This window comes from Trachypithecus francoisi, unplaced genomic scaffold, assembly GCF_009764315.1.
Source record: "Trachypithecus francoisi isolate TF-2019V2 unplaced genomic scaffold, Tfra_2.0 Lachesis_group5, whole genome shotgun sequence".
Taxonomy (NCBI): Eukaryota; Metazoa; Chordata; class Mammalia; order Primates; family Cercopithecidae; genus Trachypithecus; species Trachypithecus francoisi.
The window spans coordinates 137,209,290-137,222,636 of NW_022681470.1; the positions used below are offsets into that span (position 1 = coordinate 137,209,290).

At 57.9% G+C, this 13,347-nt stretch overlaps 2 protein-coding genes across 2 annotated transcripts; one reads left to right on the forward strand and one right to left on the reverse strand.

The window, feature by feature from the left end:
• Positions 1–15: 15 nt before the first annotated feature.
• PRDX2 (peroxiredoxin 2) lies at positions 16–4,991 on the forward strand. Its single transcript, XM_033200468.1, has 6 exons — positions 16–171; positions 641–752; positions 848–1,001; positions 1,610–1,732; positions 1,914–2,044; positions 4,644–4,991. The coding sequence occupies exons 2-6, from the start codon at positions 650–652 to the stop codon at positions 4,727–4,729; spliced, it is 597 nt and encodes a 198-aa protein (XP_033056359.1). The 5' UTR covers positions 16–171; positions 641–649; the 3' UTR covers positions 4,730–4,991.
• Positions 4,992–8,178: 3,187 nt separating this feature from the next.
• JUNB (JunB proto-oncogene, AP-1 transcription factor subunit) lies at positions 8,179–10,031 on the reverse strand. The gene has a single exon (XM_033200466.1). It carries the CDS (start codon positions 9,722–9,724, stop codon positions 8,681–8,683), a length of 1,044 nt encoding a protein of 347 aa, XP_033056357.1. The 5' UTR covers positions 9,725–10,031; the 3' UTR covers positions 8,179–8,680.
• Positions 10,032–13,347: the final 3,316 nt, after the last annotated feature.

Sequence of the window (13,347 nt, forward strand, 5' to 3'; positions counted from 1 at the left end):
ACCTGAGGGTGCAGTGGACTCGACCGCTCCGCTTGTTCGCTCTCTCCCCTGCGCAGCGAACGTCTTGGTTCGGGCCGGGCATAAAAGGCTTCGCGGCCCAGGGCTCACTTGGCTCTGAGAACGCGGGTCCACGCGTGTGATCGTCCGTGCGTCTAGCCCTTGCCCACGCAGGTATGGACACCTGGAGTGCACCTGGTGGGAGGACCACCTTCAAGCTGCTTTGCCCGGATCCTGACCTCAGTGCTGGCCGCCTTTATTTTCCATCCGCTGTAGTGGCGTCCTTTGTCCTTGCGGGGGAAACCGAGGCCGCAGCCTTGCAGCGCAGGCCGGATCGCCCTGTTCCCCGCCCCCAGCTCCAGGGGGCCTCACTGTCTCCTTCTGGACTTGGGGCTTGCGACACCGCGCTCCGGCCGACTCGCTCGTGGGGTGCTAGTGGCAATGGCTGGGTCACTCGTGCTCTGGTCAGGAGGGCGGGTCTCCGGCAGCCTCCGGGCTTCGTAGACCCGGTACCCGGGAGGGTGAGGGTTGGTGCTGTCGCCTCCGCCGTGCTGACTCAGTCACAGGGCCCAGCACGCAGCGCGACCTTGGGGTGGGAGGACAAAGGGTCTTCCCGGGCGCACTGACTGGACAGAGGTCTCAGCTTTCAGTCATGGCCTCCGGTAACGCGCGGATCGGAAAGCCAGCCCCTGACTTCAAGGCCACAGCAGTGGTTGACGGCGCCTTCAAAGAGGTGAAGCTGTCGGACTACAAAGGTGAGCGCAGCCCGGAGCGGACCCAGGTAGAAGCAGAAGCGGGGCCGTGCATGAGAGAGGCTGGGCCCTAACTCTTCTTTGTCCCTCCTTCCCAGGGAAGTACGTAGTCCTCTTTTTCTACCCTCTGGACTTCACTTTTGTGTGCCCCACGGAGATCATCGCGTTCAGCAACCGTGCCGAGGACTTCCGCAAGCTGGGCTGCGAAGTGCTGGGCGTCTCGGTGGACTCTCAGTTCACCCACCTGGCTTGGTATGAGCAGAGGCCAGAGAGGGAGATTGCAGCTAAGCTCACACCCTCGGATCCAAGCTGTGTGGCTTCGTGACCATTGCTCAATCTCTGGAACCTGCGTTTCCCCATCTTGAAAATAATGGAAATATTGCCGCCCAAGTTTTTAAGGATGGCAGTAATTAGCATTTGGCAGCTAGTTGCCTGACACATAGAGTTGCAGATGCAACTCAGATGCAACTTTATCTGCTGTATCTACTAGTTCCCAGGAGGGAGGCTGTGCTGCCCTATTTCATAAAGATGGAAACTCCGGTTCACCGAAGTGAAGGGCTGTACCCCATGACACAGCTAGAGGAGGAGGGGGACTCTTAACACGGGCTCTCTGCTGGGTGATGCTGCAAGTTACAAGCACATGTGAAGCCACTTAGCTGGAGCGTAGCCTCTCAAGCTTAATCTTCCCATCTGTGGGAAGTCCTTGTACCCAACCCAGGGTGGGGTGGGTGAGGCTCCCAGCAGCCTACTTTAAAGCCCCTTATCTTTGGCCTCCAGGGCTTATCACATTGGGCCCACAGGGTGAGGACCGGGCTGTACCAGGCATCCTGAGGCCCCAACTCTGTCTTCTCTACTCCCAGGATCAACACCCCCCGGAAGGAGGGAGGCTTGGGCCCCCTGAACATCCCTCTGCTTGCTGACGTGACCAGACGCTTGTCTGAGGATTATGGCGTGCTGAAAACAGATGAAGGCATTGCCTACAGGTACTGTGGGGCCCTCAGCCCGGCTCATGGAGACCCCCCATTCCTGTGGTGCTGGAACCACTCCTGTACAATGTCTTCTCTGCCCCCAGCCCTGTGGCTAGTAGCGGGCGGTTGGTAGTCCCTTCCTTGTCTCTGGCAGTGGGAGCTCCCAGCTCCTCACTGGGAACCCTGATGTCTTCAGGGGCCTATTTATCATCGATGGCAAGGGTGTCCTTCGCCAGATCACTGTTAATGATTTGCCTGTGGGACGCTCCGTGGATGAGGCTCTGCGGCTGGTCCAGGCCTTCCAGTACACAGACGAGCATGGGGAAGGTGAGCAGAAACACACATGACACATGGGTACATACTCAGTGCCTCTGTCACTCATGCAAACATTCACTGCCTGTCCTCTGACCTGTCTAGATGGGTGTTAGGGCCCCAAAGAAGATTCTGCTCAGGGGTTTATCTGCAGGAAGTTTCTAGTGTGGTAGGAGACAAATACCCCTGACATTCAACCAAGGTGGACAAAGGAGCTGGGCTCACTGGCTCACGCCTGTAATGCCAGCACTTTGGGAGGCTGTGACGGGTGGATCACCTGAGGTCAGGAGTTCGAGACCAGCCTGACCAACATGGTGAAACCCCGTCTCTACTAAAAACACAAAAAAATTAGCTGGGCGTGGTGGCATGCACCTGTAATCCCAGCTACTTGAGAGACTGAGGCAGGAGTTCTCTTGAATCTGGGAGGTGGAGGTTACAGTGAGCCGAGATTGTACCATTGTACTCCAGCTTGGGCAACAATTAGCCTGGCTTGTGAAGTGTACCTATAGTCCCAGCTACTCAGGAGGCTGAGGCCAGAGGATTGCTTGAGCCTGGGAGGTCGAGGCTGTAGTGAGCTGTGATTGCACCACTGCACTCCAGCCTGGGTGACACAGCAAGACCCTGTCTCAAAAAACAAACAGGCCGGGCACGGTGGCTCACGCCTGTAATCCCAGCAGCATTTTGGGAGGCCGAGGCGGGCGGATCTCAAGGTCAGGAGTTTGAGACCAGCCTGGTAAACATAGTGAAACCCCGTCTCTACTAAAAATACAAAAAAATTAACTGGGTGTGGTGGTGGGTGCCTGTAATCCCAGCTACTTGGGAGGCAGATGCAGGAGGATTGCTTGAACCCGGGAGGGGGTTGCAGTGAGCCGAGATCGCACCACTGCACTCCAGCCCAGGCCCAGTGTGAGACTCCATCTCAAAGAAAAAAAAAAACCAAAACAACAACAACAACAAAACCTGTAGGGGTGGGGCAGAGGGACAAAGATGGGGTTAAAGGGGCCGAAAAGACAGGAAGATGCTGTGTCTCATGCTTGTAGTTCCACCTACTCTGGAGAGTGAGGCAGAAGATTGCTTAAGCCTAGGAGTTTGAGTCCAGCCTAGGCAACATAGCAATACCCCATCTCTTAAAAAAGAAAAGAAAAGAAAAAAGAGGCCAGATGTCATGGCTCACACCTGTAATCCCAGCACTTTGGGAGGCCTAGGAGGGTGGATCACCTGAGGTTGGGAGTTCGAGACCAGCTTGACCAAAATGGAGAAACCCCGTCTCTACTAAAAATACAAAATTAGCTGGGCATGGTGGTGCATGCCTGTAATCCCAGCTACTTGGGAGGCTGAGGCAGGAGAATCACTTGAAGCTGAGAGGCAGAAGTTGCAGTGAGCCGAGATCGTGCCATTGTACACCAGCCTGGGCAACAAGAGTGAAGTGAAACTCTGTCTCAAAAAAAAAGAAAAAGGAGAGGTGGGTGGCAAAAATAAATTGAAGAATTAAGAGTAGGAAACACACCAACTAGAAAATACTGAACTTGGCTAGGTGCAGTGGCTCACGCCTATAATCCTAGCACTTTGGGAGGCCAAGGGGGGGTGGTTCACCTGAGGTCAGGAGTTTGAGATCAGCCTGACCAATATGGTGAAACCCCGTCTCTACTAAAAGTACCAAAAAATTAGCAGGGCGTGGTGGCGGGCACTTGTAGTCCCAGCTACTCAGGAGACTGAGGCAGAAGAATCGCTTGAACCCAGGAGGCAGAGGTTGTAGTAAGCCAAGATCACACCACTGCACTCCAGCCTGGGCGACAGAACAGGACTCTGTCTCAAAAGAAAGAAAAAGAAAAAGATAAAATTCTGAACTTGGCTGGGCATGGTGGCTCACACCTGTAATCCCAGCACTTTGGGAGGCCAAGATGGGCAGATGACTTGAGGTCAGGAGTTCAAGACAAGCATGGCTAACATCGTCTCTACCAAAAATACAAAAAGTAGCCAGGCATGGTGGTGCACCCCTGTAATTCCAGCTACTTGGGAGTCTGGGGCACAAGAATCGCTTGAACCCAGGAGGCAGAGGTTGCATGAGCTGAGATCATGCCACTGTACTTCAGCCTGGGCAACAGAGCAAGACTCTGTCTCAAAAAAAAAAAAAGAGAAAGAAAAAATACTAAACTGGGCTTGGAGGGCTTCTCTTTTTTTTTTTTTTTTTTTTTTGAGACAGAGTCTTGCTCTGTCGCCCGGGCTGGAGTGCAGTGGCACCACCTCGGTTCACTGCAAGCTCCGTCTCCCGGGTTCATGCCATTCTCCTGCCTCAGCCTCCTGAGTAGCTGGGACTACATGCACCCGCCGCCACGCCCGGCTAATTTTTTTTGTATTTTTAGTAGAGACAGGGTTTCACTGTGTTAGCTAGGATGGTCTTGGTCTCCTGACCTCGCGATCCTCCTGCTTTGGCCTCCCAAAGTGCTGGGATTACAGGCATGAGCCACAGCGTCCGGCTGGAGGGCTTCTCTTAATATCCACATTCCTGGGCTTGGACCACTTCCAGCATTTTCTTCTGCAACACAGGCCCTTGTTTGCTTCACCTTGAACCTGGGGCTGTAGCTTTCATGTGCATCCTTGTGTCTTCCCACAGTTTGTCCCGCTGGCTGGAAGCCTGGCAGTGACACGATTAAGCCCAACGTGGATGACAGCAAGGAATATTTCTCCAAACACAATTAGGCTAGCCAACGGATAGTAAGCTTGTGCCTCTATCTAGGTGCCTGTGCTGGGTGTCCACCTGTGCCCCCACCTGGGTGCCCTGTGCTGACCCAGGAAAGGCCAGACCTGCCCCTCCAAACCCTATAGTCTGGGACCCTGGAGGGCTAGGCCAAGGCCTTCTCATGCCTCTACCTAGGAGCTGAATAGTGACACCCTCCCCCGAGCCCACCTAGCCGCACACAGGCCTAGAGGTGACCAATAAAGTATTAGGGATAGGTGTAAATCTGTGTTGGTGTGCTCTCTCCTTTCGTCCTCCCCTGCAACACCCTCCCTTCTCCAGGCTCAGGCTTGGGAAACTGACCCTGTGGTTGCTCATCTTCGCCACACGGTGGCGGTCTTATCACATGCTCAGTGCCTGCTCTTTTCCTCCTTGCGCTCAAGGCGGTTTCCGAGGAGTAGGGCATGCCTTTTGTCCCTTGCAAATTCCAGGATGCCCTACATCCAGAAATCTGGCCATACAAGGCAGCGCCCACATTTTGTCACCAGCCAGCCTGGGTTCAAATGCCATTTAAGAGCTGTGATCGTCTCTGGGTCTCTTCAACAGTAAAATAGGACTGCAAACCCAGATCACTGCACGTGGTGAAAGTTGTAGGTGATGAGTTATGTGAAGCTCGGGGCCGAGGCCCCTCTGTGGGGCCCAGTTCCTAGTTCCTAAGATGGCTTCCTCGAGCTGGAAGGAACCCAGCCCAGTCTAGTCTTATGGGGAAGAGGGTGGGGACCCAGTCTTAAGAGCAGAACCAAGAATGAAAGCCTGAGCTACTTGCAGAGTGCAGAGTCCCTGCTGTGAGCTCTGCCCCACCCCAGGCTGGAAAGATTGCCTGTCTGCCCGTGGGGTGGGAGGGTGGCAGTTAGGCTAGGAGGCAGGTATTAGCAGCAAGGCAGGGTTCCCAGGGGTACAGTTTAATATTGTGTGCGTTCAGGCAAGTAGTTTTGCTATTCTATGCCCCAATTTCCTCCTACAGAACAGGGCTAATATGCTCATTTAATCCATGGATCCACTATTAATGCTGGTACCCACCTAATACCCTCTAAGGGTCACTCATCGCCCTTGGAATTTAATCTACACTCCTCCCCAAGGCCCCTGCTCAGTCTCCCTTAACATCTGCCCTGTTGTGGTTCACTCAAATTATAGACACGCTGGCTTCCCGCTGTTCTTTCACAGGCTCACCTGGCTACAAAAATTTTGCCATTTAAGAGCTGCTCTCAGCTGAGCAGGGTGGCTCACGCCTGTAATCCCAGCACTTTGGGAGGCCAAGGCAGGCAGATCACCTGAGGTCAGGAGTTTGAGACCAGCCTGGCCAACATGATTAAACCCTCTCTACTAAAAATATAAAAATAAAAATTAGCCTGGCATGATGATGCACGCCTGTAGACCCAGCTACTTGGGAGGCTGAGGCAGGAGAATCGCTTGAATCCTGTGGGTGGAGGTTGCAATAAACTGAGATCGAGCCACTGCACTCCAGCCTGGGTGACAGAGGGAGACTCCATCTCAAAAAAAAAAAAAAAAAAAACTGTTACCTCTGATGCTGTTGTTACCCAGGATTTTCTCAGCACCCCACTTCTTCAAATCTGTTGAGTCACAGCCACGCACGATGGCTCACACCTGTAATCCTAGCACTTTGGAGGCCGAGGCTGGCAGATGACCTCAGGTCAAGACTTCAAGACCAGCCTGGCCAACATGCTGAAACCCATCTCTACTAACGATACAAAATTAGCCGGGCGTCGTGGCAGGCACCTATAATCCTAGCTACTTGGGAGGCTAAGGCAGGAGAATCGCTTGAACCCAAAAGGCAGAGGTTGCAGTAAGCCAAGATCGCACCACTGCACTCCAGTCTGGGTGACACAGCAAGAATCTGTCTCAAAAAAAAAAAAAAGAAAAAGTCACTGAGAGACAAGCCCGGTGGCTCACACCTGGAATCCCAGTGCTTTGAAAGGCCAAGGCGGGAGGACTGCTTGACCCAGGAGTTCCAGACCAGCCAGGGCAACATAGCAGACTGCATCTCTACAAAGGTAAACAAAATTAGCCAGGCACAGTGGTGTGTGCCTGTAGTTCTAGCTAGTTGGGAAGCTGAAGTGGGAGGATTGCTTGAGCACAGAAGGTCTAGGCTGCAGTTAGCTATGATTGCACCACTGCACTCCAGCCTGAGCAACAAGGCAAGACCTGTCTCTAAAACATAAAAAAGAAAAAGTTGCCCCATTAAAGGTCCATGTTCCCACTCCATTTTGCAAAGCAACTTTCCTCTCTGCCCCATCACTGCCACCTTGACCTGTGTGTGTGTTGTGTGTGTGTGTGTGTGTGGTGTGTGTGTGTGTTTTCCTCTTACTAGCACTTCACCACCACCTCGGAAGAACCATGCTTGCTTGTTTATTTATTGTCTTGTCTGGAGTGGTCCAGGCTGTGTCTCCAGGGTCTAGTTGTTCTAGGTATTGCACAAATGAATTGATGAAGTGTCTGTTCCACTCACCCTACTGCCTGTCTGGTTTCTCTACCTGTTTTTCTCCACTGCTTTGGGGGCTTCCAGCCCCGAAGCCGGCCAGACTCCCTCCAGGCGTGCCAGCAGCACCCGCACCCGCACCCCCACCCCCACGTGTCCCAGCTGCGCGGGAGGGAGCCCAGCGCGAGGGCGGTGGCGGCGCCCAGCGGCCCGAGCAGCCGCCCCGGCAGGACCAGACCTGGCAGTCGCCCCGCTCCTGGCCTGGCACCCGGGAGGGGAAGCTGGCAGGCGGGCGCCGCCCTTCCTGGCGGGGGTGGGGGTAGAGGGGACGGCGTCGGCAAAGCAGCCGAAGCAGCAGCAACCCTCCGCCCGGGTCAGGTCAGACGGAGGGGGCGTGGGCGCGGCGGGGCCCAGGCGCCAGTGTCTTGAAGGTAGCACAGAGGTGGCTCCCGGGGCCCAGGAGCGCTGCCCGCCCACCGCGGGCCCTCTGGACCCAGGCCTGGGGCTTTCCGTGCCCGGGCAGCCGCCTGCCCGGGAAAATCCCGGCCCCCTTCCCGGCGCTGCGGCCCTGCCCGGCAGAGCGGGGGAGGGGATTCCCGGAATCTGCCCAGAGACCGCGGTCGCGTCACTGGGCAGAATCGGTCCTTGTATGGACAGCGCTTCCGCTGCGTCAGCGGGGAAAGCCCCGGCGCGCGCTGCTGGGCGGGGCCGCGCCTGCGCGCTCCGCGTCTCGCCCCGAGCACCCTGCCTTCAGCTACTGGGTCCCTGGACTGCGTCCCGCACCCCAACCATCCAACCCTGGAGATCTGGGGACGCGGGAAGGGTGGGACTCCCGGGTTGGGACCACAAGATGCCTGCAAAGAGCTGACGAGGGGGACACATACAGGACCGAGCCACCAACAGCACTGAGCTGGGGGCAAACCAGTGCTTTTTTTTCCCTCCGCCCTCCCAGCTTGGAAAAAAAGACAACAGAAATTAATAAAGAACAAATTTTTTTTTTTACTTAAATAGATTCAATAAAAAGAACAAACACACACACAAACACAAACACGTCTTAAAATAAACTCTTTAGAGACTAAGTGCGTGTTTCTTTTCCACAGTACGTTGCAGAGAGGGGAGGGCAGGGGGCGGGGGTCCCCTTCCCAATGTCCCCGTGGGCTTGAGTACCGGGCGGCGGGGCCAGCTCCGCCGCGATCGCCCCCTCCTCCCCTCCCTGTTAAATACACAAATATATTATATTCAATATGAATCGAGTCTGTTTCCAGCAGAAAAAAAACATACAAAAAAAGTGGAAGGGGGGGCTTGTAAACGTCGAGGTGGAAGGACTGGGCGCAGGGCGGGAGGGCCGGAGTTCAGTGTGGTTTGCGGCGCCCCCAGGTCCCAGGGTGGGTGCCCACCGCCTGCTCCCTGGACCCCAGTGGGAGACATGCGCCCAGCCGTCCAAGCGAGGGGGTGTCCGTAAGGGGGCAGGGGGCGCTCAGAAGGCGTGTCCCTTGACCCCAAGCAGCAGCTGACAGCCGTTGCTGACATGGGTCATGACCTTCTGTTTGAGCTGGGCCACCTGCTCCCGGAGGAGGCCGGCGGTACTCGACAGCCCCGCGTTCTCGGCCTTGAGCGTCTTCACCTTGTCCTCCAGGCGCGCGATGCGCTCCAGCTTCCGCTTCCGGCACTTGGTGGCCGCCAGCCGGTTCCGCAGCCGCTTGCGCTCCACTTTGATACGCTCTTGGTCTTCCATGTTGATGGGGGACACCGGCGGCGTGGCGTCCCGGCTGCGCGCCTCCGGCACGGTCTGCGGTTCCTCCTTGAAGGTGGAGGCGCTGCGGCCCAAGCCCAGCTGCGCTGGGTGGCCACCGGCGAAGGGCGGCGCGTGTGGGAGGTAGCTGATGGTGGCCGTCGGGTATGAGCTCCCGGTCCCGACGGCAGCCCCGGCGCCTCCCGAGGACGCAGAGGCTGGGGAGTAGCTGCTGAGGTTGGTGTAAACGGGAGGTGGCTCCGGGCCGGCGTAGACGCCCCCGGGCCCAGCCGGGGGCCCCCCGCTAGCGCCCAGGGACACGTTGGGGGGTGTCACGTGGTTCATCTTGTGCAGATCGTCCAGGGCTTTGACAAAGCCGTCAGCGAAGCCCTCCTGCTCCTCGGTGACGCCGCCCCCTGCGCCCCCCGCACCTCCACCGCTGCCACCCCCGCGGGGGTAAAAGTACTGTCCCGGGGGTGTAGGCGTCGTTGTGATCACGCCGTTGCTGTTGGGGACGATCAGGCGTTCCAGCTCCGAAGAGGCGAGCTTGAGAGACGCGCCGGTGTCCGAGCCCTGACCAGAAAAGTAGCTGCCGCCACCGCCGCCCTCTGGGCCTGGTCCCCGAGCCCCAGGCGCTTTGAGACTCCGGTAGGGGTCGGCCAGGTTGACCGCCAGGCTCGGTTTCAGGAGTTTGTAGTCGTGTAGAGAGAGGCCACCAGGGGCCCGGCCGTATCCCGTAGCTGTGTATGAGTCGTCGTGGTAGAAGGGCTGTTCCATTTTAGTGCACATCCGGGCGGCCCAGGCGGTCTGGGGAGGGTCCCTGCGGGGCCGCCCCGGGCCTCGCTGCAGCGAGCGGCGCGCTCTCCGCTGCGGTGGCCGGACTGGGTGCCTGGTCGCGCGTTCTCGGGGGCTGGCGCGGGCGGGGAGCAGCCAGCCGGCAGCTGTGCGCAAAGGGTCTGTCAGGCTTCCCGAGCCCCCGTCGCCCTCTCCGGTGCGATAGCTTTCCTGGCGTCGTTTCCCCCAGCTCCCAGCTCCCTGCTGGCTCCGAGTCCGGCCTGGCCGCTCTCAAGGTCCCAGCCGCTCAGCCTGAGCCACACGTCTTTATACCGAGCTAGTCAGCCACGGAAGTGCGCTCCGATTGGCCGTCGCCGGAGCCGGGCCCCCGCGCCCCCCTCTTCGAGCGTGGGGAAGGGGAGGAGGCGGCTGGCGTCACTGTCAGGAAGCGCGTGTCCTTGTAAACAGCGGCCACGGGCCGGGTGGCTCGGCGGGCCTGCAGGGGGAGGGGCTCAAAGGACCCCGGGGTACGCATGGAAGGAGGTGCTGGGGGGCCCAGGCACATGAGTGAGGGGTTTCAGGGAGGAGGATGATTTCACTGAAGTCCACTGGGACAAATACCAGGACCTGGTACGCAGCAAGTAGGGTGAGGATCTCAGGGTGTGCGAAGAAACCCCTAAGGTATCCAGAATACGAGAGGGGTAGGAGGACTGACAATTCATTGGGAGACCCCAAAAAGCAGGAATGAGGGTTAAGCACGGTAAATCGGGAGGGGTAAGGAGACACCTGACCCAGGAATTGACTGGGGGTCCGGGGCACAGAAGGATGCAGGACTGGAATTTTCACAGGATGGAGGAGGGGAGAGATCAAAAGGGATGAGTGGGCGGAGCTGCACGACCCATTAAATTGCAAGAAATGAGTAGGGTCCAGGAGCCCATGGGAGGGTCTGAGGGCTCTCCCGTAATTGGGAAGGAGGAATTAGGGGAAATCTAGATATGCAGAAAGCGAGTAAGCGTCCTGCGGTACACTGAGGCAGGTAAAATATGCAGGGTAGAAGATGGAGACATGTCTGCCAGAAACTGGGGACCACTGGGGTCATCTGCGAAGCCCGGATGAAGGACAGTCAGAAGGGTTCGGACACTAAGAGGGTACTCAGTTGACAAGCGAGGAGGGGGCTTTGAGGGTCCCGCGCGCCAGTACTGCTGGATCTTCCACGACTGGTGCTCCCCCCGTGGGTAACCGCCTAGGGCATCTGTATTCTCCGTCCCCCATCCTAAAACCCTCCCCTATTGACCCTGGGCTTTGCCCGACACCGTGTCGGCTCCTGGAGCCTGGACCCAGCCCGACGGCTGGGGCGCGGTCGCCCAACCCCACTCCCTTCCTTAGAAACAGGCTGGGGAAAGAGCGCCGAGGCAGGAAGTGTGGCAACAGCCCCGGGGGAAGGAGCCCGGCCCTGTCTCCGTCACTTGGATCCTACGGGACCGTGCGCCCCGCCCTGGGACCCGCCGCATCCTGCGCCTCGGAAGAGGAACCTGGGCGTGCGAGCCCCCGCGGAGGCCCGGGTGCATGGAGCCTGCCCAGCCGCGGAAGCCTCCAGCCACCATCCTCTCCCCTCAAGCAATGGTTCCGCCCGCGGCGCCTGCAGGGGACCGCGGAGGCAGGCAACACGGGACTGTTCCATTGGCCCGACGGCGGGGGACGCAGTCGAGGAGCGGGGCCTGGTCGCCATGGCAACAGGCGGGAGTCCGCAGGCAGGACTGAGGGCGGGGCGGCCCCCAGAGTGTCTCCCCGCCGCCCATATTAGGGCACAGGAAGAGGTGGGACCAGCGTTGTCCTGGGGCCCAGAGCCAGAAGTGAGGAGTCCGAGTATCTGCCAGGACCCGGGGCGCGCCTGGGCCCCCGGACTGCTAGTCCCGACCAGCCCCGACCGCCGCCCCCGGGGCCCCCACGGCCGCCTGGCCCGGCCCCGCCCCACCTCGCCGCTCTGGGGCTGCGTCCTGCCAGGCCCGGCCTGGCCCAACCCAGCCCGGCAGGTCCCCGCCTGCCCGCGGGCCTGGGTCGGACTTTGCCCCCGGCCCGACGGGGCGCGGAGAGGGCGGGCCGATGCCTCGAGGCGCCCCCGGCGCCTGGGCGGGCTGGAACGGCGGCTGCCTCCTCCCTCGGGTGGGGTGCCCTTCCCTTCTGCCCGGAGGTCTGGGTCTCCTTCCCCAACACCCCGCACTTACTCATGTGGGTCAGGGGCCCCACTCTCGTTTGAGTCTGTGGGTCCCATCCATCCATCATCCAGAATACCTAGAGGGAGCCCCCCCTCCTTCCCTAGAGTGGCTCCTTCATCTGAGGGCTTCCCTCCCCCAGTCAGAGAAGACCTGAAAAAATAAGGGGATAATATGAGGGAACCGAGAGCCCCTTCCCCGGGAAGGGCTGCGGCGAGGTGCAGATGGTGAGGCTTCCAGTTAGACTTAAGGTGGGACTTCCGAGCAGTTTGTGTGTGAACCCACTAGACCAAGAGGTGAGAAGCCTAGTCTCTCTCTCTCTCAGCTTCCAGGCCTCTGTCTTCTGGAGGATGAAAAGAGCCTGTCTCTTCTTTAGGGTAGAAAGAAGCTAAGGGATAGGGGTTAAACAGCCTTTCTGGGGCAGCCTAGATCTCACCAAGTGTGGGAAAGAGAAGGAAAACGAAAGACGCGAAAAAGAAACTGAGCTATGTGGGGGCAGGGGGAAGTCCAGCAGTGCAGTGGCCTTGCTGGAGGAAGGTCCCAGCAGAAGCTGGGGGCGTCCCGTCCTTGGAGGGTCCCTGTGACCCCTAAATGCCCCCTCCCTTCTTCCCCTTGCTTGAATGGCTCCCCTCCCCCGCCCTAGGCTCAAGGGAGATTCCGGAGGCCTGTGAGTCTGGCAGGCACGCTGCCAGGCCTGTGTCTCCCGCCCAGGCTAATAACTGCAGCTGACATCTGGCTGGGCCTGTGGGGGCACAGTGGGCAGCGTTGGGGGGTTGGGCAGGGCAGGCCAGAGGGCAGCAACTTGGGAAGCTAACCTGCAGGTCCCACAAGCCAGGAGGCCATGGTAATTCAGCCCTGGCCAGGGCTGAGGCTGGCCATGCCAGAGGGGAGTCCTAGAGAGAGGTGAGGCCATCCCAGAGAGAGTCCATCCCAGGAGGAGGGCAAGTAAGAGTGGGTGTATGGGGGCAGGGGGTCAGGGCAGGGAGAGATGCCCAGAGAGACAAATGGGTTCAAGGTTAGCGTCATGCAGACAGACAGTAAGACTCAGAGACACTTAAGATAGACAGGCTGAAAATAATAATTATTATTTTAATAGCCAACACTTATAAGGCTCTTACTGTGGGCTAGGCACCCTTCTAAGTGGTTAACATAAAATAAGTCATCGACTGCTTCCAACAATCCAGCAAAATGCATGTTATTTGTATCCCCATTTAACAGATGAGAAACTGAAGCACAGGAGATTAAGGAACTTGTCTGGTGTCCAACAGCTATAAGCGCTAGAGTTGAGATACAATCCAAGCTGTCTAGCTCCAGAGCATTAGCCACTATATTGTGGATAATGACAACAAGAGAAGCATGTATGCAGTACCAGCTGCAGGCCATCTCATGAAAGGTCTCTTTTTTTTTTGGTGTTTTGTTTGTTTT

Bases quoted from the DNA above. Each gene is read 5' to 3' on its own strand.
- PRDX2 (XM_033200468.1), top strand. From the start codon at position 650: ATGGCCTCCGGTAACGCGCGGATCGGAAAGCCAGCCCCTGACTTCAAG. The intron at 1,002-1,609 runs GTATGAGCAGAG...CTCTACTCCCAG, and splicing joins CAGTTCACCCACCTGGCTTG to GATCAACACCCCCCGGAAGG. The intron at 1,733-1,913 runs GTACTGTGGGGC...TGATGTCTTCAG, and splicing joins GATGAAGGCATTGCCTACAG to GGGCCTATTTATCATCGATG.
- JUNB (XM_033200466.1), bottom strand. From the start codon at position 9,724: ATGTGCACTAAAATGGAACAGCCCTTCTACCACGACGACTCATACACA.